Here is a 27999-nt window from a genome sequence, read left to right as displayed (position 1 = left end):
GGAACCCATGCGCATCGGCATGGCCCATACTTACATCTTGAAATTCAACCACTACAAACAACAAAAGGCCTTGTTGTTTAGCAAGTTTTTTAAGGCAAATAGATGAAAATGAAATAAAGTTACTGCGATTATATTATCAACAAATTTACGGGACCAGATGGTCTCTAAGTGTTTATTTCATTTACTTCGCTTTCCACCCACGCTAGGGTCTTTATTTGCCGACTGACTCTTTAACATTGAACTTAAATTATTATTATTTTTGAAAAACATACGCGTAGTTTGCCTATCGAAACTTTCCCCTAATGATTTGACAGAGAATGAGAAAAAGTTTCTGCCTTTATTCAAGGCATCCAAGCACGAGGCATCCAGCGATATTTCTTTTTTTTTAATTAAGTATGAACACTTGTGCTTCTTTGACAGAGTAAAGAGCAGGTGTCGTGAACGTGAGACGCAATACCCGCAGTTTCTACCTGCTAGAATTGCTTTTGCTTACTGCGTCAGTGAACTTTTTTGAAACAGTCGTTTAGTTCGCCTTGTTATCGCAATTACAAAGCGTTGATAAACGTGTCTAAAATAAGCAAATTTCGGTTATTTTCAAACGTTGAAACAGCTGTTCTGGTCGACTAGATTGGATATCAAAGTATTGTGTGATATAGTGGCGACCACAAAAGTCGAAAATTTCTCGAAAAAACTGGTGGATTTTTGCAACAATCTCAGTAAATTTCCTGTAACGAATTTTGGAACATTAACGTTTAGAGTCCAGTCTTCCTAAATTGGGCGCGTTCCAAACAAACAAAATGGCGGCCAACGAAGACGGAATGTCTGGGGATTCGTCTGTCTTTGGTGGGCCACAGCAACCGGTAAGTCAACATAAACCTATCGATGTATAAGTGAATATATTTTACGATGCTGTGTTGCTCTCGATTTGCCATCAGCAGTTTGTTTCACCTTGTTAGTTTGTTGAAAAATAATTTTTAAACGGCGCGTCACAATATTCTTTAGGTGCGCGTGCTACGGGTGGCTGTTTTGCAAGCATCTGACTTGGCGAAAAAGGACATATTTGGACTGAGGTGGGAATCACGAATGTCTGTTATGTTGTTATGTTTATAGCTGTTGTCAAGAATATATCCTGAATGTATTTTCATCCAATTCCCATGTCATCGCTCTCGAAAATGTCAATGTTCTGCCTAGATCTGTATACTGCTATAGCTGTTTAGCTCATCGCATTTCTTGAAATTCGTGATAGAAGGCTGTAGATTATATTTCTGTCATTCTGCATTTGCAATAATCGATTAGATAATGTGTTCTAGGAGGAAGAAGCGAAACATTGCAGAAATTCATTGCATTTTTTAAATAGCAGTTCCACCTCAGCTCTCTAATTTTCAGTGCCCCCCCACTGCTCAGCTCAGCTCTGAGGTTCTCTCTCTCACCCCCTCCTCCACTGCACACACACGTATGCTCCTAAAGTGCCTAGAATAGCAGTGATATCAGGAGACAGGGATATGAGATTATTGAGATATAAGGGGCAGCATTCATATTGCCGAATTGTTGCTAACACTTAAACCCACCCAAGTGTCAAGTTAGTGTCAAGTTTAACAGTCATATTTCAGCTACAAAATAACTACAGTTTATTACTTTGAATAATATCATTGTAGTTCAACTCAAATGCTGCATATTTTCTTTAAAAAGATCATCTTTGTGATATGAGTTACCCTCCAGCTGAATTAGGAACCCACTCTTAATTGTCAATTTGATGCTAATCCTAGAAATATGAATATAGATGTAACCTCTCTAACAGGATCAGTCTGGTTCATCTATAATAAGTACTATCGCAAATGAGAAATCCATTTTACAATCAAATTCCTCTGTTTTAATTTTGATTCCTAAATATATATCCCCCCTAATTTATTAATCCTAGAAAGACAAAATATATGAACTCAAAATGCCTTTTCTCTAAATGTAAGATGTGCTATTTCTTGCTGAATTTTTCAACCATTGTAAATTTTGGCTTAATTTTTTTATGTAGCGATCCATATTGCAGAATTGTTCAAAAGAACTTCGATGATACTGTAATTTATCATGTTAGAACTGATACAATAAAAAAGGTATATACAGTATTCTACACTTTGGTATCTGATGAATTTGGATCTGATATTTAATCTTCAGAGAATTGTGAAACAGAATGAACCCTTTCTATCTTAACCTAGTATTTAACATTTTATGCAAATTTCAGACTTTAAACCCAGAATGGAATGAAGTATTTGATCTGAGCGTAAGTTCGAATTTATTTCCATTTTGAAAAACAAAAAGTGCCTAAACTTCATTGCGGGAGGAGAATATTTTCATGGCTTTTTATATTTTTGCCTCTAGGTTGATCAAACCACCCACAAACTTTCATTTGAAGTTTTTGATGAGAATAGATTGGTAAATACTCTATTAATGTTCCACGATTATTGTGTCCACACATAGAGCCTGTTTCAGACAGTAAATGTTTTGTGCCAAGCTTAATATTTGAATAGGAGAGTTATTAATGAATTAGTTATTAGTTTAATATGGCCGTATTTGAGCAGCATAGCTAATCACATGATAATTTTTAGATTCTAAATGCAAATTCCTGTTGTTTTCTTTTCAGACCAGAGATGATTTTCTTGGACGAGTAGATATGCCACTAACTAACATCCCTGTATGTACTACACACCATATATGTCATACAAGTCTCTTTTCAAAGATGTTTGTTTTTCTCCTTCTGGGGCTAGTTGTATAAAAGACTAGTTTTAACTTTTAACTGTAGTTAAGGTCAGAATTGCCCAAACAGAGTCGTTTATTTCTAAGTTAACTAGGATTTGACTATGCAAAATGTAGTTAAAAGAGTTTTATACAATCATTCCCTGATGTATGTTTAGACAATGCAGGAAAACATGGATATTATACCCAAGGATTATAATCTGAACCGCAGAAGGTATGTGGCTGTAATATAATAGTTCCTGACTGATGTCATTCAGCACAAGATTTTGGCTTCAGTTTACTGTCAAATCATCACTTAATAAGCTAGTGTCAAATGTTAATATTTCAGCCTGCGGTCCAGAGTAAAAGGATCTCTGAAGCTACTTTTATATTTTATTCGCGATGGAAATGGTACGTGCTTGACCTAACGTGTTAGTTTAGAACAAAACACTGTTGTTTTCTATGGGCAAACCATTACAGATTATTGTAGAATTCTACCAGTGCACTAGACCACCACGTTTGAGATATGTTTCTCAGGTAGTTCAGGCACAAACCACGACAGCTTATTTTAGAATACTACCTACACTAGACCACCACGTTTGAGATAACTTTTGTTATTGAGTTATTTTTTACAACCTTAAATTCAGCACCGTCAGCTCCGCCGGAAGACGTCCAGGACGAAGTCTTCCATGAGAACAATGAGATCGCTGCCCGTCCCTCGCCGTTTGGTATCCGTCGTTCCCAGAGCTCAATGCGCCGCGTGACCGTCACGATGCCTGATGTCGAGGAGCCTTCAGCGCCCACTCAGCTTCCTGTTTTGCCTGCAGGCTGGGGTGAAAGACAGGTGAATTGAAACCTCTTATTTGCAGGCAGCAATGTCATTTTTTGTACCTCGAAATAATTTTGACAATCAATCAAATTTTCCTTTGTTACTACGGCAAAAAGAGTGGACATTTTGGAATAAAAGGCAAAAAGCTATAATCATTTTCTAATTTACCACCAGCAACTAAAATTCAAACTGTGTGAATCTTAAGCGATCAGAATGCAGGGAATTCAATATAGTTACCTGAGATTTGATGCAACCATGATTTACTCCGTAGGACGCCAATGGAAGAACGTACTATATCAACCACAGAACGAGAACAACGTCTTGGACTAGACCAACCGTGGCAGGCGATACAGAGTAAGTTTCATCTTTGCTTTAATCCGTTCAAAACTTCACATCAGGGGCCAGTTGTATATAAAAGTCTAGTTAACTTTTAACTGCAGTTAAGGACCGAATTTGGCCAATCAGAATCGCGTATGTCTGACTTAACTAGCATTTAACTATGAAAATTGTAGTTAAATAGTTTTATACAACCTTCCTCTGATTTATGCTTACTTGCGCTTTCAGACAAAACAATATTTCATCAACCATACTCATTCCTTCTGCTCCGAACTTTGAGCGACCACATATTGAAAGAAATCAGTATTCACTTCGACGGCATTTAAGTGTCGAAAACGATGTGGAAGACAACAGACATGCGCGTGAGGTGAGTGCTCGAAATACATTTAGATCCATCAAATGTTGATCTCAAGGCAATATCTTCGTGTTCAGTAAATCCAAATCTGAATCCAATTCTTTATTGATCTTAAACCAATCTCTAGTAAATAATAACAAACGTAATCTCTGATATTCAGGTAGCCGAGATCGACCCACTTCCACCTGGCTGGGCAGTGCAGTATACTAACACTGGAAGAGCTTTCTTTCTTGACCATAACACTCAGAGAACTACGTGGGTAAGAATGCATCCTTACCTCTTGCAACACCCACCCGACACAAATCCTCTCCAAACCACATGTATCCTGCTCTCACCGTATGCATCCTCCTCACACCACATGCATCTTCCTCACACCACATGCATCCTCCTCACACCACATGCATCCTCGTCACACCACATGCATCCTCGTCACACCACATGCATCTTCCTCACATGAACACACCACGTGCATCCTCCTCACACCACATGCATCCTCCTCACACCACATGCATCCTTTTCACACCACATGCATCCTCGTCACACCACATGCATCCTCCTCACACCACATGCATCCTCCTCACATGAACACACCACGTGCATCCTCTTCACAAAACATTCACCCTCTCAACACCATGTGCATCCTCCTCACACCATACTAATCCTTCCTACACCTCATCCATCCCCCATTACCTACCTCTGATCCTCGTCTGACGCTAGCGGTTGATTGTTTTGATATTTATAGACAGATCCTCGGCATACGTTAGACTCCCCATTAGGTCGTTCACCTGAGGCACCAGCCCCAACGATTTCAGAAACACAAGATCTTGGTCCCTTACCGGTAAGTGCAAGAAAAAAATGACATTATGATCGATCTCGCTGAACGACTGTGTACAGTATAATAGAAAGAATCAGTGACTAGGTAAATAAGAATGTATATCCCCTTTGAGAATGTGGCTATATTTATATATATGCAAACAAAAAACTTATATTTCTCTGTTGAATCTATTTAGGACGGCTGGGAAGAGCGAGTTAACCAAGACGGAAAGAAATTTTATATTGATCACAGTGAGCGCTTGATTTATAGAACTCGTAGCAAAACAAATAGGATTTTCTCCGAGTGGGCATATGATAATATGTGCACGTGCTTAATTGACATCTTGAAATTGATATTGATCTGGGAGGGTTCTAAGCTCTTGGGAGGTTTTTCTCCATTATTAACTCGTAGTCTGATCAAAAAAGGCTCGGTGAATATCACATATAGATCATATTGTTCGTAGATACCCGTTCAACGCAGTGGGAAGATCCCAGATTCACAAATAATCAAGAACCAACCAAGGTAACAAAATCAGAGCGGTTTTAACTGTGTACAAACTCTGCTCAAATCTTGATACCTTATTGCGAAATTTCGTATCTTCAGGCTGTGCCGTACTCGCGAAGTTATAAAAAGAAATACGATCTATTCCGATCACAACTTAAGAGACCGGTGAGTTTGGGATATGTTTGACTAACAATATCCTTACCTCTAGTTTGATTTTTTAAGAGTGAAACCCAACGTTATAGTTTCTCGTATTTCTTTTCTTTCCAAATACTGGACGTGGCTGGGCAAAAAGTTTATTTGTAAGCTGCATATATGTATAACTCTTATACGATATTTATCTGCCGAATTTTAAGAAAAATGTGCCAAACAAATATGACATCAATGTACGGAGAGAACATGTTCTGGAAGATTCATTCCGAGCTGTGACAAACGCTCCCAACCCTGACCACCTAAAAACCAGACCGTGGGTCATATTTGATGGTGAAGTTGGCCTGGATTACGGAGGAGTTCAGAGGTAGCTCACATGCACTTGAAATTTGTTTAACTTGAAGCTCTCTTGTGTGTATGTTTGTGAGAGAGACTCCTGTTTTTGGCAGGATCTATAATGGTCTATAATGAGAGATTGACAAAATGTATTACAGTATTAGGTATTGCTTGTGAAAACTGGACACTTCCTTAATTTATTTGGCTCGTTCTTCAACAGGGAGTGGTTTTACCTCCTTTCAAAGGAAGTCTTTAATCCATACTATGGCCTCTTCGAGTACTCCGCAAAGTAAGAAAGCATCAAAATTCCATGCAATGGTCATTTATGTATGAAATTTAGAGTGCAAGATCTATGTAATTCACATCTTCTAACCACAACTCCTCTCAATGCTGTGTTTCGTGCTAATATCTAGTGATACGTACACACTGCAAATCAATCCTAACTCGGGGATATGCAATGAAGAACATTTGAAGTACTTTAAGTTCATTGGTCGAGTTGCTGGCATGGCTGTTTATCATGGAAAGCTATTAGATGGTAGGTTTTTGGAGCATGCTGATCGTAACAGCACCGCCCAGGTCAATAAGGGATGGACCTCGCTTTAGAGCTCGTAGGGCAAACCATGCAGTAAAAATAAAGTTAGTTTAGTTGAATAAGAGATGAATATTGCTTGATCTCTAGGAGAAAACAAATTTAATAACGAGATCTGGTTGCAGTAAAAGTAAAGTTGTCTCTTTTATATATTTAAATTTCGCTTTTTCTATTCAAGCCTTCTTCATCAGACCGTTTTACAAAATGATGTTGGGCAAGAAGATTGACCTCATTGACATGGAGAGTGTGGTAAGTGGAAATAGTTGGCTGCGAATTTCGTGTAACGAAAAATTATCTTTAAATTGAATGTTGTATAATCCTCCTCCACTTACATTTTCGAATGTTTCCACCAGGATTCTGAATACTATAACAGCTTGCAGTGGATCTTAGACAACGACGCGGAGGTCCTGGATCTAACGTTTTCTGTTGACGAGGAAGTGTTGGGTCAGGTACGTCAGAACCCATGATTTATTTCTCCCTGTTTTTTTTTAGCAAACACTTACATCTATTTTTGTTTTAGGTTCAAGTTGTAGAACTCACGCCAGGAGGCGCTAATATCAAACTGACCAACACAAACAAATCTGATTACATACGGTGAGAGAGAGAGAGAGTCGTATAAATAGTGAGCTTAAGCAAGTGACGTTTTTGACTACACAAACGGCGTGAGTAACATAAAAAGACTGGGTCAAGGATTGTGATTGGTGAGAAACAAAAGCTTTACTTCCGGTTAACGTACGTGTTGTCAAAAACGTCACTAGCTTAAGCTCACTATTAGCGACGGAACTCGCGTAGCATAAATCGATATGTGCGCTGTTTCGTTTTAATCCTCTAAAATTAAACTAAAATTATGGTTTTGTAGTTTGATTATTGAGTGGAGGTTTGTGAATCGTGTTGAAAAACAAATGAAAAAGTTTATGGAGGTAGGCTCGGTGGTATTGAGAAAATTAAACGTATGGAAATGTTTCTGCCGAGATACTGAAGATGTTTTCTAATATTTAGGGCTTCAATGAGTTGGTACCACAGAATCAATTGAAGATGTTTGACGAGAGAGAACTGGAGGTGAGGATTATAATGGATTAATGTGGTTGCTTGAAAGGTGGATTTACTCCAAAGGGATACCGAGGTTAGCTTGGTGTTATTAAGTAGGGGCGTGTGTGGATGACAGGTGAGGTGAGGTACTCCGAGGGACCATCTGTGCAGAGTGAGAGTGCAACTTTTTGTTATGTTTATATTCCTTAGCTTCTGATGTGTGGTGTTGCTGTTGTGGATATTGATGATTGGAGAAAGAATACGATGTACCGAGGGGAATATCATGATCAACATTCGATTATACAATGGTTTTGGAAGGTTGGTATAAAATATATACTCACTCGTATCCTAGACCAAGTTTTGTCGCCTAAACTATGGCGGTGTAATGGCTTCCCTTGTATCTTCCACATCAGGCAGTACAGTCGTTCAACATGGAAGATCGCGCGTGTTTACTTCAATTCGTCACTGGGACATCTCGTGTTCCAATGAATGGTTTTGCCGAGTTGTATGGTAGTAATGGACCGCAGAAATTCACCATTGAACCTTGGGGAAAGGCTCATTCGTTGCCAAGAGCGCATACATGGTATGTTGCCTTTTGAAATACGCATGATTATATAGTCCTGGTGTCCTGGTAGCAATTAACCCCACGCTGTTTTTCCCCACTTTACCCTACTCTATCCCAATCTAACCCACTCTATCCTACACTGCCCCACCCTACCCTACTCTATCCCAATCTACCGTACTCTATCCCATACAACCCTACATTGTCCCACTCTATCCTGCATTGCTACACTCTACCCTACTCTACTGCTATATAAACTGTCAGGTTTTGAACGTATCGTGTTCCATATCTAACTGTCAATCCTGTACTTGTAGTTTCAATCGTCTAGACCTGCCCAAATTCAGCAGTTACCATGAACTTAAAGAAAAGCTAAAGCTAGCGATCTACAACACAGAAGGATTTGACGGCGTAGATTAATGAAACTTGCGAAGCTATACGATAATAGAATTAATACAGTCGACGAACCCGAGGTTGGGCATATCTAGGTTGCAATATTTTGCACAGAATTTGAAGAATGAATTGAATTAGTGTCCGACTATAAAATTTTGTTGTATCATCTACTTCCGAAGTCGAACAAATACGAACAGGCTTTTACATAGACATAGTAATTTCTATTATCCAAACTTAATCCAGTTTGATACAGACAGAATATGTAGCCGCTGAAAACTACCCACTCTCATGAACCTGAGCTCAATGTATCACTGGAGTACTATTTGAAAACCTTATATTTAGGCGTTCACCAAGGAATTTTTATTGTCCAGAATGACTCGTATTACGTATTTAGTTCAGTGATCTTATCTTCAACTGACGGAATTAGAAGCAAAAAGGAGAATTATAGTAATTTATAGTTAGATGATTTCTTTATTAATACTAACAAAGTAAATGTATAAAACATTTTATAAAGATTATATTATACAGCTTGTTATTAACAATTGTTAGTAATGCTCTACTTTAAGCAGGTAAATATTATTGTAGAAATTCAGTTTTTCCAATCGTACTAATTTGGCAATTGAGGTAAACTATTTAACGAGAGTGAACTATTAGATTATAACAAACATTCCTATTTCTTTGTTGTTTTTTAAATGCAATCATCACGTTTCTATGGTAGAGACAATCGTTGTCACTGATGAATCACTTCACAGGCCTGTCGACCACCACAAATTAATCATTAGAGGTCGTTTTCAATATGGATAGAGATGGCTCATGTTCCTCTGGTCTCTCGAAGGCTCTTGTAAGGCATCATTTCCAGACCATGAATGCTCGCAATTCCTATAAACGCTCTGGAAAAATAGCAGTATTTCATATTTAGAATTGAATTGGTATGCTAGGATTTTGTTTTGGAAAGATGGATTATTTCTGAACTGTCGACTTTAACGAGATTGCCTTCACAGAAAAAAGGGAGTGATACCTAGAGAAGTACAGTTGAATGCAAGAAAAAAGTGAATGGGCCCTGGCTTTATAATGACCAAGAGATATCGTGATGTTGTCATGGACGGACAATCATTTTACCGTTGCAATTCCTTGGATTCCATCAAGGACTGGCTCACGATGCTGGTTTCCAAAGCGGGAAGCAGTCATCCATGGTTTGCTGGCCTGAAGTGTTGTATCGTTTACAGAGTACAACGATGGTGATGATGAATATTGTTCGATGTATGGTGTTGTTGGCACGCGTTGAATGTCGGCGTCTGTTTGAGCGTGACCCTCATTCTTTACGGCATTTTGACTGTCTGGAATATCCCTGGTTTTAAGGAAAGTATGTGAAAATATGAAATTAAGCTTATAAGATTGTCTGAATCTTCAATGGCTAAATATTATGTTTTATTTTTAACAGATCCGTGCAGTTATCGAAACCAAAGTCCTAAAATCGCAGAGACTTGGCCAGGTAAAATAAACTCGTAGTCTAGAGTGAACGGGGTAGTTTATTTACCAGTTAAATTCCACATGTTTTCTTCGTATTTGCTCAAAATGCTGTTCAACCGCAACCACAGAATTTGTTTTGTTTCTCGACTGCTTTTTCGATCGTTTTCTTTGTGGCAACGGTTGTTCATTCTGTGTTGTGAAAAGGGTTTCAAACACACTCGCACCAATGGCGTCAGACTTCCGAAGTACACACCCAGTGACCTTAAAAAAGGCGATGGTAACAGAAATATTGCGGGGAAAAAATCGATAAAAATCAGTTTTTTGACAATGAAAATATAAATACCATGGTTGGGTTGATAAGGCTTTGGTTTTCCTTATTTGATGTGGAGTAAGGATCATCAGTTTGCGAAGCACTAAAATGAAAAATAACCACAGATAAAAAACCTGTCTTAAAAATATAAAACACAGTCGTTTTCATCATTTCATCTTCAATACCTTTGCCGGGAAGCATGACCAATAAATTCAAATGGAAAATATGTTTTTGGCTTCTGTGCAACATCGTCCGCATTCCAAAGTCTGTTTTCCTCGTAGTTCAACTTCCTTTTTACAGTTTTTGATTGTCTATTGCAAAGAAAATTCACTCTTTACATAAAGATAATATTTGGCATAACTTGCAACTAAAACTCTTACCTTGCGTAAGGTATGGCTGACAAAAAATCGGCGTTAACTATGATATTTTCAGGCGTTTCAGCTGTCTTGTAATCTGAGGATGGTAGGAATCTTGTTACTTGGTTTTTCTCATCAGGAAAAAAAACATTTTCATCAATTTGGCTGTAACCTTTAGTTGGAGTACTCTGTGGCACTAGAAACTGATTTTTCATGTGCATTTTACTTGGTGTTGTAAAAGGCCGCCATCCTGTCATTTCCGAGTCGAGTAAACGTTCATCCGTTTGGTCTGGAATAGCAAATTCGGTTGAATATACTTGATTTTGATCCATTTAAAAGTTTATACACTTCCGAAAAAGTTTATTTTTTAAAAAAGTGCTTTTGTTTTTTGTCTTTTAAATTTTCCCGCCTTTAAATATACGTGGAATCCTCGCGTGTGTCGCGCGTGAAACGAGGAACCGTCCACTTTTTTCCCAACTGAAAGAGAAACACAAAATGGCTGCAACACGAGACCAAAATGGGTAAGAAAAATGGATTAATATTTCTCCTTTATTTAGCATAAACCGTCCATTTTTATGTATTTTCATGTACTCTGGATGCTCGATTCTTGATATAAACTATAATTTATAGTCTTACTCGTTTCGATGGCTCAAGATCACCACTTAAAGTTTGTGTATTTTATTTCTGTTTCAGTCGAAAGCGAGCCAGTAAATGGGACACTCCAGCTCCCAATACGGGATCGGCAACTGAAGCAGCACGTGAAGCTGCACGAAAACTAAATGCAATGCTTGCTGCCAAAGGAAAATTAACGACGAATTCAACACCACCATTACTGGTATACAGCATTTTGACCATAGCCATGCTCTGTACTGTAGAATCTTGTAATTTGACCTAAAACCATCTGTCATTGCTAAGCACATGGATAGGGTGACAGATGTTTTAGAGCAAATTAAGATTTTTATCCATTTCCAGCCAAATATGCCCTGGTTATGACCACCACAGGGGACGGACTTACAAGTTTGGATTTGTGTGGTCAAACTATAAACTAGCACAATCCCCTTCATCTAGAAACTAAACATTTCCTAAAACTAAGCATCTCATACTTTTCTTCCACTGCTTTTACTTAGCCTCCAAAACCTAAGTCTACTGCTGGAACAACTGGTAGTTCTACTTCCGCATCTTCTCTCTTCACTGAAGAAATTGAAATAAATGACTCGCCTAAAAGGTACTAATTAATTTTACCCTACAAGGACCTAAACTGTGCTAAACATGGCTTTATTTTAAACTTGTTAAATTGAAATGATTACTTGTGTATTTAAATATTATGTTTTCTAAAACTCCAGGCTTCTTTTGTGTCAAAGCAATGTCCAGTTTGAGGTACAGTATTGCTATTTGTCATACAAAATCTTTGGCACATTATTGATAGACAACTGTATGTTTAAACAGAACTCTGTCTTTTACAGATAAACAAGTATTCAGGAGCTGCAATCATGATAAAAGGCCAGTACATTGCTCCATCAGAGAAAGGAAATATGACCAGGTATAAATTTACCAGCTATGTACTGTATATACAAAAATATTACTGTTTTCTTGATAATTAAAAAGTTTGCATTATATATAATACGTTTTCATGTAAAATTTTTAGCCAAAAGCCATTGTATTTGTTGATTCAATCACCTTTTAAAGATAAAGTGAATTGTAAGTGAAAATCTGATCAAGTTGTGTTAATTTTGAATGCATAGAGAGAAAAGGTAATAAAAGTAAGCATATTGCCCCATCTAATATTTGAATTACAATTTTAGTGGCAGTACAACGAATCAAGGGCATCATGAATGGCGAAGATCCTTTTACACCTCCTCCTTTCCCTCCACAAATGCCCCAATCTGGCCAAACATCAACCTTGCCTTCAGGGGTAATAAATATCTTAACAAACTCTTTTTTCAACCTCTTTGTTGTGATCAAGCTCTGATCAATCAGATGTGACATTATGCTAACATTTTGAGTAAATTTTTATTTTTTAGATGTATTACATTCAAGAGAAAGTGTTTATTGGTCTTGATAATGTTCAACCTGAATTTAATTTAAGAGAGAAGATTGTTGGACCAGGGGTGAGTGAATTTTTTATTTTACGTGAAATTTGTGTGAGATTATCCTCAATGGTGTATTTGTAATTGTATGTGTAATATTACTGTAATTTCAATATAAAATAACACAGGTTATTATTTCACTTTTAAGGAAAGTTATTTCCAACATATTACAAAAGAAACTGGTGCAAAGGTATGGTAGAAAGTACCATCATCATACCCAGGTCATAAGAGATACTGATTGCTCTGCTATGTAGGTTTGCCTGAGAGGAAGGGGTTCAGGTTTCATGGAACCTACATCAGGACGAGAAGCATTTGAAGCGCTATATGTTTACATAAGGTACCTGAGTTTTCAAAATAATATCTTTTAAGGTAGTTAATAAAGTCATTTGAACAAAATTTTAACAACTTTTTAATGTTTTTTTCAGTCATACTAATTATGCTGGTCTGGGATCAGCTAAGAAGCTAGTTGAAAATCTTATACAAACAGTAAGTATTGTTGCAAGCTTTATTTGGTTATTTATGTTTTATTTACTATAGTTATGTTTTAATCATTTTCAGGTGCATACTGCTTACCAGCAGTTTCTGATGCAGCAGACGTCAAACTCATATTATCCAAATTATGCAGGTATTGTGGAAATAATTCTTAACTACAGCATAATGGTGTCTAACTCTGGTTTTTATACATCATAATTCATAAGAAATCACCCAAGTGGCATGTTAAAAATGTCGGCAATATTTTCGCCTGGGTGACCACAGAAATTTGTGAATAAGCTAGGTATGACATGTGGATATCTGGCCAGGGATGAGTATGACCTACTGTGGTAATGTACACTGAATGATATTTACACTTATGCACCTGGTTAACATTGAAATGTTGGAGGGTTAAGAAAGTGGAACATGGAAAGCTAGCATCTCTGCTGATATTGCCCTCCTAGAACAACAAACGGCAGTAGTTCAAGTCAAAATATAGAAAGTTCAGTTCTGACTTACTACAACTGCTGACATAATGTACTGCATCTACACAAAAATTTATCATAACAAATTTTAATTCGAATTTAAAGAATGCTACCACCACCTTTTTTCTTTATTATAGGTTACCCAAGTCAAAATACTGGTCCACCTCAAAATCCCCCTCCTGTTGTATACAATATGGTAAGGAGAGAATCTATACCAATACATGATGATTTTAACCAATTGAATGCATGGAATGATTTTTTGACCAATCAAATGCATTTCAAATATTTAACTGACCAATAAGACCGATGCAAAGCTATCAAGCCTGACTTAGATGTTTCTCATTGTTCAGCCACCTGTGTCAGGGTATGGCCCCCCTCCAGGTTCAGGTGGACCACAACCACCGAGTTCCTACCCCTCGTATCAATACCTGCCTCCTAACAGACCTCCCCCCCACTACAATCAACAGTCACAGGTGAATATTCATATAGCTACCAATGATTTAGCATCGATTTAATGTAAAAAAATCTGACTCTGATTGTACTATACAAATACATCGCCAATTCAATTGTTGTTTTGTCCTATTTAGCCTGTTGCGAACCCTAATATCCCTCACGGCCCCCCAATGCACTCACATTCAATGTACCCTAACCCGGGCTTACGTCACGAGGGTAAGTGTAACGGCTCATGAACAATTTCAACGATGTCTCATTTTCTAACTTCAGTTAAAGCAATTAAAAATATACGTTGTCGTTCGTTGACCTTCAGAGATTTACCATTTCCATCATTCTCATAGGTCCCAGACCTCTGATGGATCAACACCCCACCTACGGGGAGCCTCGACCCTCCCCAGAAAACGCGTCGACACTTTACACCCCTGATTCTCCAACACAACCGTGTCCATCGCCCACACAATCAAGATTCAGTTCTGACGACAGGCTGTCCGTATCAGACTCTAGTGACAGGTAACTAACGATTAGCAATGCCCCATTTATTACTAAGTTTCCACCTTGCATCAATTTAACATTTGACATAAGAAATCCATATTTATTATATATATTATAATTATTATAGATTTAATGTATTTAATATTTAATTTCATTTATTTTTTTTTATTTTTGAATTCAATTTTTGTTTATTTAATCATTAATTCACCATGCAGAATTTCAAGAAATTTATTTTGAAACTATTCTGTTTTGCATACCATTCTCTCTCTTCCATACCATTCTCACTTTTCCAGTGATATCGATGTAAAATCAAAGAGAACAGACGAAACACCTTCAGAACAATCCAAACCAGCCAAACGACGCTTCACTGAGGTATTAAAATCGTTGAAAATACTCGAGTCTACTCCGAGCTCCCTCAAGAAACCAAACTTCATACTAACCTTGTTTTGTTTTGCTCCCTTTTTGTGGCTTTTTCTCGTTCCTTATCACAGGCACCATCAACGAAAACCACGCCAGAAACCGCTCCAGAATCACTCCTTTTAGATCAGGTTATTATTCGTAATATATGTACATGTAATCATGCATTATCATTGCATTATTTTGTTGACAAATTATCGCGCAAATTAAGGCCGCTTATCTTCATTTACATCCCCCCCTTCAGCTCATCTTTGACCGAGCACACGCTCATTTTGAAACGGAGCTTAAGAAATGTGTAGACCAGAGTTTTTTTGAGATCAATTTACAGCCAAGAACATGCTCTACATATTTTAAAGCAGTGACACAGGCCAACACTAAGTCACACATGGCAATGTCTTGTTCATATACATAGTCTATTTTTGCTTTTACGAGATCTCGTACTGAATACATCTTTTATTTTATTTAACGCCCGGCAGAGATCTGTATCTAGTTTAGATCAACAATCAACTGAATCCCATACACCAGGTGACGACACGAGGGGCGACCTTATGGCGCCTCCTGTTCTCCCTCCTCCTAAATTGAAAACGAGCAATGAAAATATAAAAAAAGACACCGCTGGCTCGACGGACAGCTTTAAGATGCCGCTTATGCCACTTTCGAAAGTTTTATCGGGTAATATATGTTAGTTGTAGTAGCTAGATCTACAGTATACCAAGGTTATATTATACAGTTATGTGATTTCATATGAATATACTTCAATGTATTTGTATTGTTTTTTTTTTATTTTACTCAACTGGACAAGCCTGCTATTTCAGAAATGATAGAATAGATGAATCACTGGGCCTGAATGATTAGGCAAGATATATTGTGACACTAGTTAGTTGTTTTCTCCGACCTGAGCGTGTGTTTTCATATTTTTTCATCCACTATTGATTATCATTCAATTATATGATTCACCAATGTTGTAGAAAAAGAACCTCTATTAATTTAATTCTCAACTTATTCCCCTAGGACACAATGTTTTGTTACAGATCCCTGTATGCAAAACCCGTAGTATTAACTATTAACCTTTAGATCCCTATAAATACAAAACCCGTAGTATTAACTATTAACCGTTAGATCCCTATAAATACAAAGCCCATAGTATTAACTATTAACCGTCAAATTCCAGGTACAAGAAAGAGCCAGTCTGGTGGTCCACCTTTTAGTTTATCAAAACCACCTGAAAAGAAACGAAAACTTGAGGAAGCTGGTGAAGAGAAGAAGTCCACTGGTATTGCTCTCTTGGGATCCTATGATGACGATAACTCTTCAGACGAAGATTAATGTAGATAATATGGATATTTTACGTAGATGTAACAGAAAGGGCCTTTACCCCTCCCTCTCCCCCGCCCGCCACCCACCCCCTTCTTGTGCCCCTCCACTCCGTATAAGATAATCATTTAACGAATGACTAATATGTCAACCCTACGCGGTGTTTTTTCATCCTAATCAATTCACAAATCAGCGCTGAAACGCCTAGTTGCAGTTTAGTCCCAAGTGCAGCCCTAAGTTCTTCCTGCTAATGATTCGTGCTAAAAACAGAGTTGCCATTGACTTCGCATTAGCCCGTGATTAGCCACAGCAGCACTAATCATATTCCCGTCCATGTTCGCCATTTTAAAATCTCAAGGTTGGAAAAAGCTTGCAAATCCTACAGAACATCTATCGGTAATGGATGTCCTGTAGGATCTATTGTTTGTAATAACGGAGGTTTTAGTCGCCCACGGACAATGGAGTTCAATTATCTCAACAGCCTCTCTGTTGCGCAAAAGCATTATCACTAGGATTCGATACTAAATTAGTTTCGCCGTCTTGGTACAAAAGTTGACCACAAGTTGGCCAAGTAGCTTAGACGGACGTAAAAAATGTACGTTCCCCGCTGATGTTGTATTGGCTCTACGTATAAGGGGAGTTAGATTTTATAATACTCGATGATTAGAATGTAGTATTTAATTCTTTCGCTCAGGTTTCGTCTATGGTGGACGAAGTTCATTTGTTGAAGATTTTATCTGTCCGGTATTATTTGTGATGATAAACCTCGATAAAAAAAATGAAAGTGAAACACGTTTTTGCACAACTTGTTTAATGGATGCTTATATACGAATCGACACACCTTTATGTAAAGTTAAAATATACTTTAAGGTCTTTATCGGAATTTAAATGTCCCAGTGCTTTTGGATAGGCAAGGCGAGGGAATTATTTGAATTTTATAAATTCGGTGCAAAGTCGAAGCGTTATTATCATTATCTAAATTGCATTGGTAAACTACTTTTAAAAATTAGGTGTCTTTCATTACAATTTGTATGTCTATAAATATTTGCAAAATTGTTATTAATATTACTTCCTTTAACAAAAGTTCACATACTATTACTGACACATTGAGAACGTCATAGTTCAAAATCAGTTAATCATAGTAATTTAGTAATTTCACCATGATTTTATTTGCTATAGAACAGTCGTGCCCCAATGATGACTGAAGATGGACCAAACTTCTTGTATTCGCTAACACAATCTCCCCACTTTGACTGCAAAAAACCCAGTATTCATTTGCTCCAGCTCTGTGACTACAGTTGTCATCAATTATAAAGCTATCCAAGAAACGAGTATTCAGATGTTTACCAGTTTTGGAAAAATGTTCCAGATATATTTTGTCTCCATAATTCCCTCCACTGCAAACAGTGTAATTTCTCGTCGCGTGGTCAAACATTACGCAGTGAATCCTATAGTGTGATATGGGACTTAACGTAAATGTGCGTTTTAATTTGCCTTCTTGTGTGTACGCATACAGCTTGAGACTTTTGTCTGTGCTTTTTGTTGCGAGTAATATTTCCTGATCATTTGATTCATCAGAAGAGGCTAAAAGGCCCCATACTTTTTCCTTTGTAGATTTCTGAATGGCAAATTCTTTCTCGAGCACTCCATCGGTGTTATATAAATGCACCATGCCATATTCTGAGTATTCCAAATAAATGACAATTTTGTTGTCTTTGGTAACAGTAAAGGTGTAAGCTGAAAACCATTCTTGGACAATATCAATCTTTAGGCATTGGTAATAAAGGTTTTCGTCTGAACTGTAAATGGATAGTGATAATTTTGCTGTCGACATCGATAATGCGCGTGTGGGTCTTGCGCGTGTGGGTCTTGCGCGTGTGGGTCTTGCGCGTGTGGGTCTTGCGCGTGTGGGTCTTGCGCGTGTGGGTCTTGCGCGTGTGGGTAAACAACAGGGCAGAAATTCAAGACAGTCGCCCAGGTTTCTCGAGTTGTCCGACTCTTTTTTAACTGGTACGTACGTTAGAACGAAGACTTTATCACCATTGATAACTAAGGCATGCTTCCGAAGTGTGATAGTAACACCCTCTTTGTCAGTAACACTCTTTTTGTCATCGGGATAAATCAATTCCCACTCCTTTGTATCTCTATTGAGCCTCACTGGATGGACAAAAAATTTATTAATAGATATAATGTCTCCCTGGCTTCTTATTCCAAAATCTTGTATTGAGTAACTTATCTCATCAGATTCAAAATTAAATCTTTCAACGTTCCAGGGTGGTGTTATTTTCATGTCTTCTAAATTTTCAATGTTCTCCGGCTTGTAATGAATTAGATGGAATGTTTGCTTACCGCATTCCATCAGCGGCCAATCGAAAACAGCCATTCTTCGCTTTGTGAACTTCGAAATAAACTCAGCCAAGAGCAAGTTGGTGTTTATTAAGGTTTTAACGTTTTCCGGTCGCGACTGTCTCTTGCGAAAAGATTTAATTCTGGACATTATTCCAATTCGAGCGTGCACCGAAAACATTTCCTGAATTTCCGGCAGGTTATGTAATGCTTTTAGATATTGCAAACAGTCACTTTCGGCGACTTCTGGGTAGTCCAAAAGTGATAATATACCGCTTGCGATGCGTATTCTCGCTGCGAGGATTCGTTCATTTAGGATTAGAGCATTGTTATGGAACGCGTCTGTTGCTTTATCGCCTGCTTTCTCGAATGACTTTTTGGCCAACTCAAACCTCTCCTTAGATTTACATGCCATCTGTAGTTTACGAACATCCTCGGCGAGTGCGACTGCGTCAAAAAGCACTGGCGGTTGAGTTGGATTCGTCTCGCTTGAACTTGCACCGACGTTTATCTTCTCTGACTCGTTTTCGTTCATAGGTGATTCAGATGAGGATGTGTTTCCATTCACTAAAGGCTCGCTGAAACACCCTTTCAGACGATTTATGCCTTGTCTTAGCAAATCAGTACTCGCATTAAGATGAAAGTGAGACAAACCATCAAGCTTAAACTGGACTTCGTCAATATCGCGAACAACATAACCTTTCTCTCGGAGTTTTTTACCTGCAAGGCAGCAGGCATAATCGACTGATAAATCGAAGACAAAACTGAGACCAAACTTCAATGCTACATATCCGACTATCTCAGCCATCGCCGTCTATATGCTGGAAGACGTTTAATGACGAATTCTGTATATACTTATACGCAATTGTTGTGAAGCAATCACAAGATCAGCGTGTGGTCTCAAGACTAAACCTAGATTCTAAGGTTACGCCGAGTATTCTATTTCATGCAGCTAAGTTTCGAGCTATAATCTTTGGAAAAGTACCGTTGTTGACTGGGATCTATCGATCTCTCAAACAAATTTGACTGAAATATTAGTTTCTGTTTCGTCGGAACCAAGACGACCGGTTAGCAAGTAATCTCAGACATTAAACCAAAGAAGTCTCGCAAATCGCATTATAAATTATATAATAACAATTCGATCTAAATAGAGCAAATTAATACAAAGAAATATTAAAGTAAACATGCATATAAGCCTATAAATGTTCGCACGTGTGGCGTATAAATTACCCATACAATGCATAAATTCTGCGTAAACAAACTAGAATATAAAGTCAATGTCTTACTTCTGTGGCGAGATCCTTTAGCTGTCTATTTCATCGTTTATCGTTCAGGTTAGCCCGTCTTTCTTTCATTTACTTATTTAACAAAACATGCGTTATATTTACACCTTTTCCGTCTCGCTGTGCGTCTATATGCTAATGCTATGATTGCTATTTGATACCTAATATTGTCATCATAGTTTCAAAGTTCAATTATAATGAGTTCCATTCGTGTCTACGCACGTGTATATAAACTGTCAATCCACTCTCCCCCCCGATGAGGACTCTTCCTCATCACTTAATGTTACTAATTGTGAGTTACTTATCTTCATATCCTTCTGCAGGGTACAGTACTGCGACTTTTGTAATAGGTCTTTCGTAGTGCGATGTGGATGTCTTCACCTTAACGTTACGAATTCGTCCGTCATTTCCAGGATATACATTAACAATTCTGCCCGTAGTCCAGTTTCCACGAATCGCATTCGTATCTTGAACCACGACGATGTCATCCACTCGTACATTTCTTTTTTCAGTAGTCCATTTCTTTCTGGGAACTAAGGTGGGAAATACATCTCTGCTCCAACGCTTCCAAAAACTATCGATGATCTTCTGGACAAATTCAACACGATGTTGAGGATTCTTCGTTTCTCTGAATGGCCCTTGTGGTACCATTGTTGATGCTCGACCAAGTAAAATGTCGTTTGGACAAAGGAAAGAACCGTCATCTGGATCATTGGGGATCCTTCCAATAGGACGCTGATTAATCAGGTTACTAACTTCCAGCAAGCATGTGTACAGCTCGAACGGAGCCAAAATTTGTTCACCAATCGCGATCTTTAATGCTTTCTTCGAACTCTTGACAAGAGCCTCAGCACAACCGTTATGATGTGGTGCTGCAGGAGTAATAAATCTCCACTCCATTCCTTTCTCGGCGCTGAATTCCTTCAACTCTTTCTCGTTCCATCCTTCTATCATTTCTCGGAGTTCACGTTGAGCTCCCACCAGCTGCGTCCCGTTGTCACTGATCATCAGAGCCGGTTGTCCACGGATTGCGAAAAATCGACGTAAGGTTTGCAAGTTTCCATAGCGGAATAGTCCACTGCGATTTCCAGGTGTACGGCACGAGTATTCAGACATGTAAACAGTACGCCATAGTGTTTGGTTGTTTTGTTTCGGCCAATTTTAACTTGGTAAGGACCGAAGTAATCGCATGCCGTGCGATGAAAGGGTGGTGTGAATGGCTCCAGTCGGGTAATTGGTAGGTCTGACATGAACTGCTCCTCGGTTTTTGGCTTGGATTCGGCGACAACATACGCATCGGAACTTTATTGACTTGGCAAGATCATGACATCGGATAATCCAAAACTTTTTCTTGATCTTTGCAACGGTTGTTGCAACTCCTGAGTGGCCGTTTCGATGGAAGTTACGAGTGATCAGCAGGGATATCCAGTGTTCACGTGGGAGTAAAACTGGATGTTTGGCATCGTACGAGATTACGGCTTCGCTTACTCGACCTCCGACTCTGATAACTCCGTTGTCATCGGTAAACGGGGTGAGTCCTTTCAGTTCTCCCTTTTTCAGGCGATCATGAAGTGACTTCTGACTTTGTTTGACCCAATACAACTCGGCATCTTCTAACTCCTTTGCTGAGATTGATCTATCATCTGAGGTGTCTTTCGGTCGGGTCGTTTCTGTGTTGTCTTTGTTTTGATGCTTGTTTCGTAGCGTGTTGATGAACCGTAACACATAGGCTGTGACTCGGATAAGTTTCCCCCAACTGGAAAACTTCTTGCACGGAATGACTTCTGGCGATTGGGTTACTTGAAAGACAGGTTGAACTTTTCGACGTTCAGACTGATCGATATCCACGCTTTTAGTGATGGTAGCAGAAGACGACTCGCTCGGCCATTCTTCCTCCGGTAACTTCAGAAACTCGGGGCCATACTTCCATCTGCCTGTCAGTTGCAGAGCAGGTATTCCTCGCGACACATCATCAGCGACATTTAGCTCTCCAGGAACGTGTCTCCACTGATCTGGTTCAGACTTGCTCTGGATTTCGGCAATTCGGGCTGAAACGAACGGCTTAAACTCTCTGGGTTGGTTACGGATCCATGAAAGAACAATGTGGCTGTCAGAGAAGAAAATTATCTTCACAAACTTCATTCGAGACTCTTCGAGAATAGAACAACATAATCGTGTCGCCAGGACAGCTGCTTGTAGCTCTAAACGAGGTATGGTCAGCGACTTCAGTGGGGCTACTCTTGACTTTGCTGCGATGAACCTGGTTACAAAGGTGTTGTTTTCTGTCTCCCATCTGATGTAAGCACATGCTCCGAAGGCTTCAATCGATGCGTCCGAGAAAATGCATAGTACTGGCGCTCCGATCACGGAATCTGGCGTAAGAGACCTTTCGAAGGTGACGTTGTTCAGGTCGTTCATCTCTTGGAAGAATCGTATCCACGTTATTTGGAGATTCGGCGGCAATTCATCATCCCATTGTAGTCCTTCTAACCACAGTTTTTGCATCTCTATTTTGGCGCGAATCAGGAAAGCTGCAGCTACTCCTAGAGGATCGTAGATCCGAGCTACTTGGCTTAGTATTGCTCTCTTCGTAAGTTTAACTAGTTCAGGAGGAATCACTTTGAACCCAAAAACGTCGTCGTGGTGGTTCCAGACAGTTCCCAAAACTTTCTCTTCAACTGGGCCTTGTAGGAGCTTTAATTCCAATTCACTTTTTTCAATAACGCTTTCATCATTCTTCTTTAATGACCGGTTTGAGAGCCAACACTTCACGTTAAAACCACCGTTGCGAAGGATTTCGTCAATCTCTGCTGTTATTTTTCTTGCTTGATTTTCAGAATGGACCGAATCGCATATGTCGTCCATGTAAGTATTCTTCTTTAAGACTTCAGCAGCTGCAGGGTAGCGTTTTTCTCCTTCTTCAGCAGTCTTTTGCAGCGCGGTCTGTGCCATGGCTGGGGCTGGTTTGTCACCAAATGTCAAGACTGTTTTGACATAAACATCAGGTTCTCGATCCGTATCCATGTTTCTCCACAGGTATCGGTGAACATGTTGATCTCTTTCCGGGATTAGGATTCTGTGATACATCTTGGATATATCCGCGTTGATAGCCACTTCATTTTCTCGAAATCGTAGGAGAACTCCAAACAGATTATTTAGTAAATCGGGTCCTTTCATCCAGTAATCATTTAAGCGGTGCCCTTTATACGATGCTGAGGAATTGAAAACAATTCGGATGGGGGTGCTCTTCTTCTCGGGTCTGACTACCTCATGGTGGGATATGTAGTGGGTTGGTCCCTTGTATGACTTTAATTCTTCACTTGATAATTTTCGAGAGAAGTTCATTTCACTCATTTCCCTCATCTGCTTGTCATACGCTTCTGCATGATCTGGGTTCTTGGCTAATCGACGCTCGGTTGTTTCCAATTTCTTCTCCGCTTGGCTTCTGTTATCCGGTAATTCAGATGCATCTTTGACCCAGGGGTATGAAACTAACCATTTATTACCAATCTTTTTGCAGGATTGTTCTATAATCTTGGCTTCGTAGGCTTCAACTGGACTTAACTTCTTGCTTTCACAAGAACACATATTCCCTTCCACGCCCATTGATTCGGTGGTCCAAAAGTCGGTCATATCGATGGGATTTGAACACTTGACATGGTAGACTTGACTGACGTCACACTTTTCAGACGTGGCTCCAAAGACAACCCATCCCAATGGCGAATATCTTGCAACAAGATTACCAGCTTCTTTTGTCTCACCAGTGTGCAACTTCGGTTGATCAATTCCCAACAGGACATCTATTGGACCATTCTCTCTTCGTAATTTCTCTCTTTCAAGGTTGAAAGCTTCAGCTATGCCATCAAGTTTCATTCCGGAAATATCACCACTGATACTTGGGATTCCCACAGCTGCAATTGTGTGGATGGACTGGTTCTCGAGGGATCGAATTTGGAATCGATACATCTTTGTTGACATCTCATTTTCTTCTCCTCCAACTTTCGCCATTGTTACTGTGACACTCTTGCCTTTGAGACCCAGCTCCTCAGCGACTGATGTCCGTATTAAACTGATTTGAGCACCAGTGTCTAGTAACATATTAGCCTGTTTCTTGACCTTCTGTGGTCCCAGGATTTCTGCCTGAATAGTCGGTAACATAGTCTCTCCGCTAGTAGTAACAGATGACACAGCAGATATGTTTAAAATATGCAATAGTGGATGATGGTAATGCTTGCACTGAACTCCGCTGATGGTCTCGCTGCACTGGCGCCTTCGAGAGCAGGTTGACATGTTGTGACCACGACCAGCTCGCTTCAGGCAGCTATAACAGGCATGGTTCTCCTTCACAACTTTCAGGCGGTCGCTAGCACTCTGGGCAAGGAACTTTTGGCATTGGTCGGTCCAATGTTCAGACGTTTTGCAGAACCAGCACTTATGGTTTGTTGGCTTCCCATCTTCTTTTCCAGTAACATGTCCAACATGCTTGGGTGACTGCCATGAGCTTCTTAATGGTGCCGTTGCTCTCATTCTCGACTTCATCTCACTTGTCATCCAGGAAATTAACGACTCCAATGTGGCTTGACTCTTTGAACTCTCCAAATAGCGTGACCAGACTTTGCGATCGTCGGTAAACATTTTCTGTTCAATGATAGCCAGCATGTGGTTGTTATCCATGTCATTCTCCCGTCCTACTTCTCTAAGGGTGTTGAAACTCCGCTTTATTAAATGGACCAAGTCGCAAAACCGGGCATCTTCTCCGTCCTTTATTGGCTTAAACTTGGAGATATCGTGAGTGATGATGTCAGCAACAAATCGTGGATCTCCATACACGGAATCGAGATATTCCCATGCGGCATCATAGTCTTGACCAATTCCCTTGATCATTTCCAGCGGTTTTCCTTGGAGACTAGACCTCAGAATGGTTATTGCATCACGTTTACTGTATCTATTTTCCACCAAGTGCTTAAAGTCCGCTCTAAAAGTTCCAAATTCTCTGACGTCACCAGTGAATTTTGGCATCTTTGGCTTCTCAATTCGAAATAGGCTTTCTCCTTTGCTTATATGAGTTGCTGTCTCCGCGGTGTTCTCAGTTGTGTTGAACGATGAATCATTAATAGATGTGCTGGGTTGTACAGGATGACTTTGGGTTTCTTGAGCTACTGGTGCTGATATCTGGTTGTCTTGATTTTCTTCATTCGGTATCGATGCATGACTTTCTTCGCCGGCCGGGATTTCGTTAATTTGTTCTTCATTCGACAAGTTCTCTGCGGGAGTATTTACGCTTCCGGTTTCGACAGTATTTTGTTTCATCTCTGATATTTTCGTCTGTTGCTTTATATAATCTTGCGCGTCAATTTTTAAGCGCAGAAAGGTTTCCTGGCATTGTTCAATATATCGTTCTTCCTCATTGAACTGTTCGTCATCTTCGATTAGCATTGTCACTTCTTCGTGTTTGGCTTCCAGGTCGGCAAATGCGTGTTCATAATTATCAAGCGCCCTTTGAACCTCATCGGTCGAACGTTTCCCCTCGATTTGGACTATTATAACTTTCCCGAGCCGTGTTAATGCTGCTTTGCCGTTTCGTCGTTTCATCTTAGCTTTCTTAAAATCGTCGCAATTGCCGTCTTTCGATGTCATATTTTCCATTGTCGTTTTACAGTATAATTCGTCTCAAATTCCTTCGAACCGTGGTTAGCAAGAAATCGAATAGTGTTTCGTCGGAACCAAGACGACCGGTTAGCAAGTAATCTCAGACATTAAACCAAAGAAGTCTCGCAAATCGCATTATAAATTATATAATAACAATTCGATCTAAATAGAGCAAATTAATACAAAGAAATATTAAAGTAAACATGCATATAAGCCTATAAATGTTCGCACGTGTGGCGTATAAATTACCCATACAATGCATAAATTCTGCGTAAACAAACTAGAATATAAAGTCAATGTCTTACTTCTGTGGCGAGATCCTTTAGCTGTCTATTTCATCGTTTATCGTTCAGGTTAGCCCGTCTTTCTTTCATTTACTTATTTAACAAAACATGCGTTATATTTACACCTTTTCCGTCTCGCTGTGCGTCTATATGCTAATGCTATGATTGCTATTTGATACCTAATATTGTCATCATAGTTTCAAAGTTCAATTATAATGAGTTCCATTCGTGTCTACGCACGTGTATATAAACTGTCAATCCAGTTTCTTTTTTGATATTCATGCAAAAATTTGTCGCAATTTACTTTCGTCTTTTCAAAACAAGTTGCAGTGACTGATTTCTTTTGTTGTTTGGCTAAGGAGGTTTTCCACACCTGCTGATATAGCAATCTCTTTTGCCTTTCGAGTTTCGAAACTTCTGGCACAATTTAAAATATCTTATTCTTCCCTATTTTATGTAATATATATGAAATAGATTTCGTGATGAGGTTTAGAGGGGATCGCCAGATTTTTTTACATAGTCAAAATTGTAAGCCAAAAGATCCCGAAGAGCAAAAAGCCGTGATATACAGTGCGATAAAACCAGCCGGAAGTACTGTATAGTGGCAGCGTCTTCTAACAATTTCGCATCAAATGTGGTATAACAACTGCCTAAAATAGACCAAACACTTCTCGACGTTTCGACCTGTAAGGGCGTCTGGGTGAATGGCAGTTGTTATACATAGTCATATATATAACTATATACCTAACAGTAACAAAGTTCTTAAAGCGCTCAGACATTATTGGTAGAAGTTCTGGAAGTGGATTCAGTTATTATAACTTCTACCAATAGCAGGTAAACAATTCTCTGCTAAGTAAACGAGACTATTTAGACGATTCTTTCTAAGAACCATAATAGAACGAATTCATATATTCCTGTCTTGTAATCAGGTTATTATTCGTAATATATGTACATGTAATCATGCATTATCATATTTCATTATTTTTGTTGACAAATTGCCAAAACATTTCTCGCGTTCACATTATCGCGCAAATTAAGGCCGCTTATCTTCATTTACACCCCCCCCCAGCTCATCTTTGACCGAGCACACACTCATTTTGAAACAGAGCTTAAGAAATGTGTAGACCAGAGTTTGTTTGAGATCAATTTACAGCCAAGAACATGCTCTACATATTCTAAAACAGTGACACAGGCCAACATACTAAGTCACACATGGCAATGTCTTGTTCATATACATAGTCTATTTTTGCTTTTACGAGATCTCGTACTGAATACATCTTTTATTTTATTTAACGCCCGGCAGAGATCTGTATCTAGTTTAGATCAACAATCAACTGAATCCCATACATCAGGTGACGACACGAGGGGCGACCTTATGGCGGCTCCTGTTCTCCCTCCTCCTAAATTGAAAACGAGCAATGAAAATATAAAGAAAGACACCGCTGGCTCGACGGACAGCTTTAAGATGCCGCTTATGCCACTTTCGAAAGTTTTATCGGGTAATATATGTTAGTTGTAGTAGCTAGATCTACGATATACCAAGGTTATTTTACAGTTGTGTGATTTCAGATGAATATACTTCAATGTATTTGTATTGTTGTTGTTTTTATTTTACTCAACTGGACAAGCCTGCTATTTCAGAAATGATAAAATAGATGAATCACTTAGCCTGAATGATTAGGGAAGATATATTGTGACACTAGTTGGTTGTCTTCTTCGACCTGAGCGTGTTTTTTCAAATTTTTTTCATGCACTATTAATTATCATTCAATTATATAATTCACCAATGTTGTAGAAAAGAACCTCTTTTTATTTAATTCTCAACTTATTCCCCTCGGACACAATGTTTTGTTACAGATTCTTTTATACAAAACCCGTAGTATTAACTATTAACCGTTAGATCCCTGTATATACAAAGCCTATAGTATTAACTATTAACCGTTATTCTAGTTACAAGAAAGAACCAG

The 27999-nt window shown here is 38.9% G+C and overlaps 4 protein-coding genes across 5 annotated transcripts; 2 read left to right on the top strand and 2 right to left on the bottom strand.

Annotated features, from left to right (window-relative positions):
- The first annotated feature begins 22 nt into the window (after positions 1-22).
- Positions 23-9254, top strand: LOC114522650 (E3 ubiquitin-protein ligase NEDD4-like). Its single transcript, XM_028543383.1, has 27 exons — positions 23-860; positions 1003-1070; positions 2027-2105; positions 2234-2272; positions 2371-2424; positions 2633-2683; positions 2904-2959; positions 3074-3135; positions 3372-3568; positions 3825-3907; positions 4118-4256; positions 4405-4503; positions 4987-5082; positions 5255-5309; positions 5522-5580; positions 5662-5727; positions 5916-6076; positions 6266-6334; positions 6459-6580; positions 6813-6883; positions 6988-7083; positions 7155-7228; positions 7494-7554; positions 7634-7693; positions 7874-7981; positions 8077-8246; positions 8540-9254. The coding sequence occupies exons 1-27, from the start codon at positions 798-800 to the stop codon at positions 8640-8642; spliced, it is 2361 nt and encodes a 786-aa protein (XP_028399184.1). The 5' UTR covers positions 23-797; the 3' UTR covers positions 8643-9254.
- Positions 9255-11206: 1952 nt separating this feature from the next.
- LOC114522451 (KH homology domain-containing protein 4-like) lies at positions 11207-27032 on the top strand. Of its 2 annotated transcripts, XM_028543134.1 has the most exons (20): positions 11207-11272; positions 11445-11586; positions 11879-11976; positions 12095-12128; positions 12215-12291; positions 12397-12449; positions 12554-12663; positions 12773-12859; positions 12987-13028; positions 13093-13175; positions 13264-13324; positions 13397-13463; positions 13932-13990; positions 14145-14267; positions 14382-14463; positions 14589-14757; positions 15033-15111; positions 15231-15287; positions 15633-15828; positions 16328-16605. In XM_028543134.1, exons 1-20 carry the CDS (start codon positions 11247-11249, stop codon positions 16480-16482), a joined length of 1800 nt encoding a protein of 599 aa, XP_028398935.1. In that variant the 5' UTR covers positions 11207-11246; the 3' UTR covers positions 16483-16605. The 2 variants fall into 2 exon arrangements, with proteins under 2 accessions (XP_028398935.1, XP_028398936.1); XM_028543135.1 differs by lacking the exons at positions 15633-15828; positions 16328-16605 and adding an exon at positions 26962-27032 and having other exon boundaries at positions 15033-15287.
- Positions 19864-21150, bottom strand: LOC114522452. The gene is made up of 2 exons (XM_028543136.1): positions 20103-21150; positions 19864-19959 (listed from the first exon to the last, which is right to left on the bottom strand). The coding sequence occupies exon 1, from the start codon at positions 21105-21107 to the stop codon at positions 20397-20399; it is 711 nt and encodes a 236-aa protein (XP_028398937.1). The 5' UTR covers positions 21108-21150; the 3' UTR covers positions 19864-19959; positions 20103-20396.
- Positions 21261-26293, bottom strand: LOC114522722. The gene is made up of 2 exons (XM_028543463.1): positions 26054-26293; positions 21261-25910 (listed from the first exon to the last, which is right to left on the bottom strand). Exon 2 carries the CDS (start codon positions 25743-25745, stop codon positions 21261-21263), a length of 4485 nt encoding a protein of 1494 aa, XP_028399264.1. The 5' UTR covers positions 25746-25910; positions 26054-26293.
- Positions 27033-27999: the final 967 nt, after the last annotated feature.

Source organism: Dendronephthya gigantea, unplaced genomic scaffold (genome assembly GCF_004324835.1).
Source record: "Dendronephthya gigantea isolate DGI-Jeju-01 unplaced genomic scaffold, DenGig_1.0 000023F, whole genome shotgun sequence".
In the NCBI taxonomy this organism is placed as follows: Eukaryota; Metazoa; Cnidaria; class Anthozoa; order Malacalcyonacea; family Nephtheidae; genus Dendronephthya; species Dendronephthya gigantea.
The sequence above is the reverse complement of the archived record's forward strand: the minus strand, read 5'-3'. Positions and strand labels throughout refer to the sequence as shown.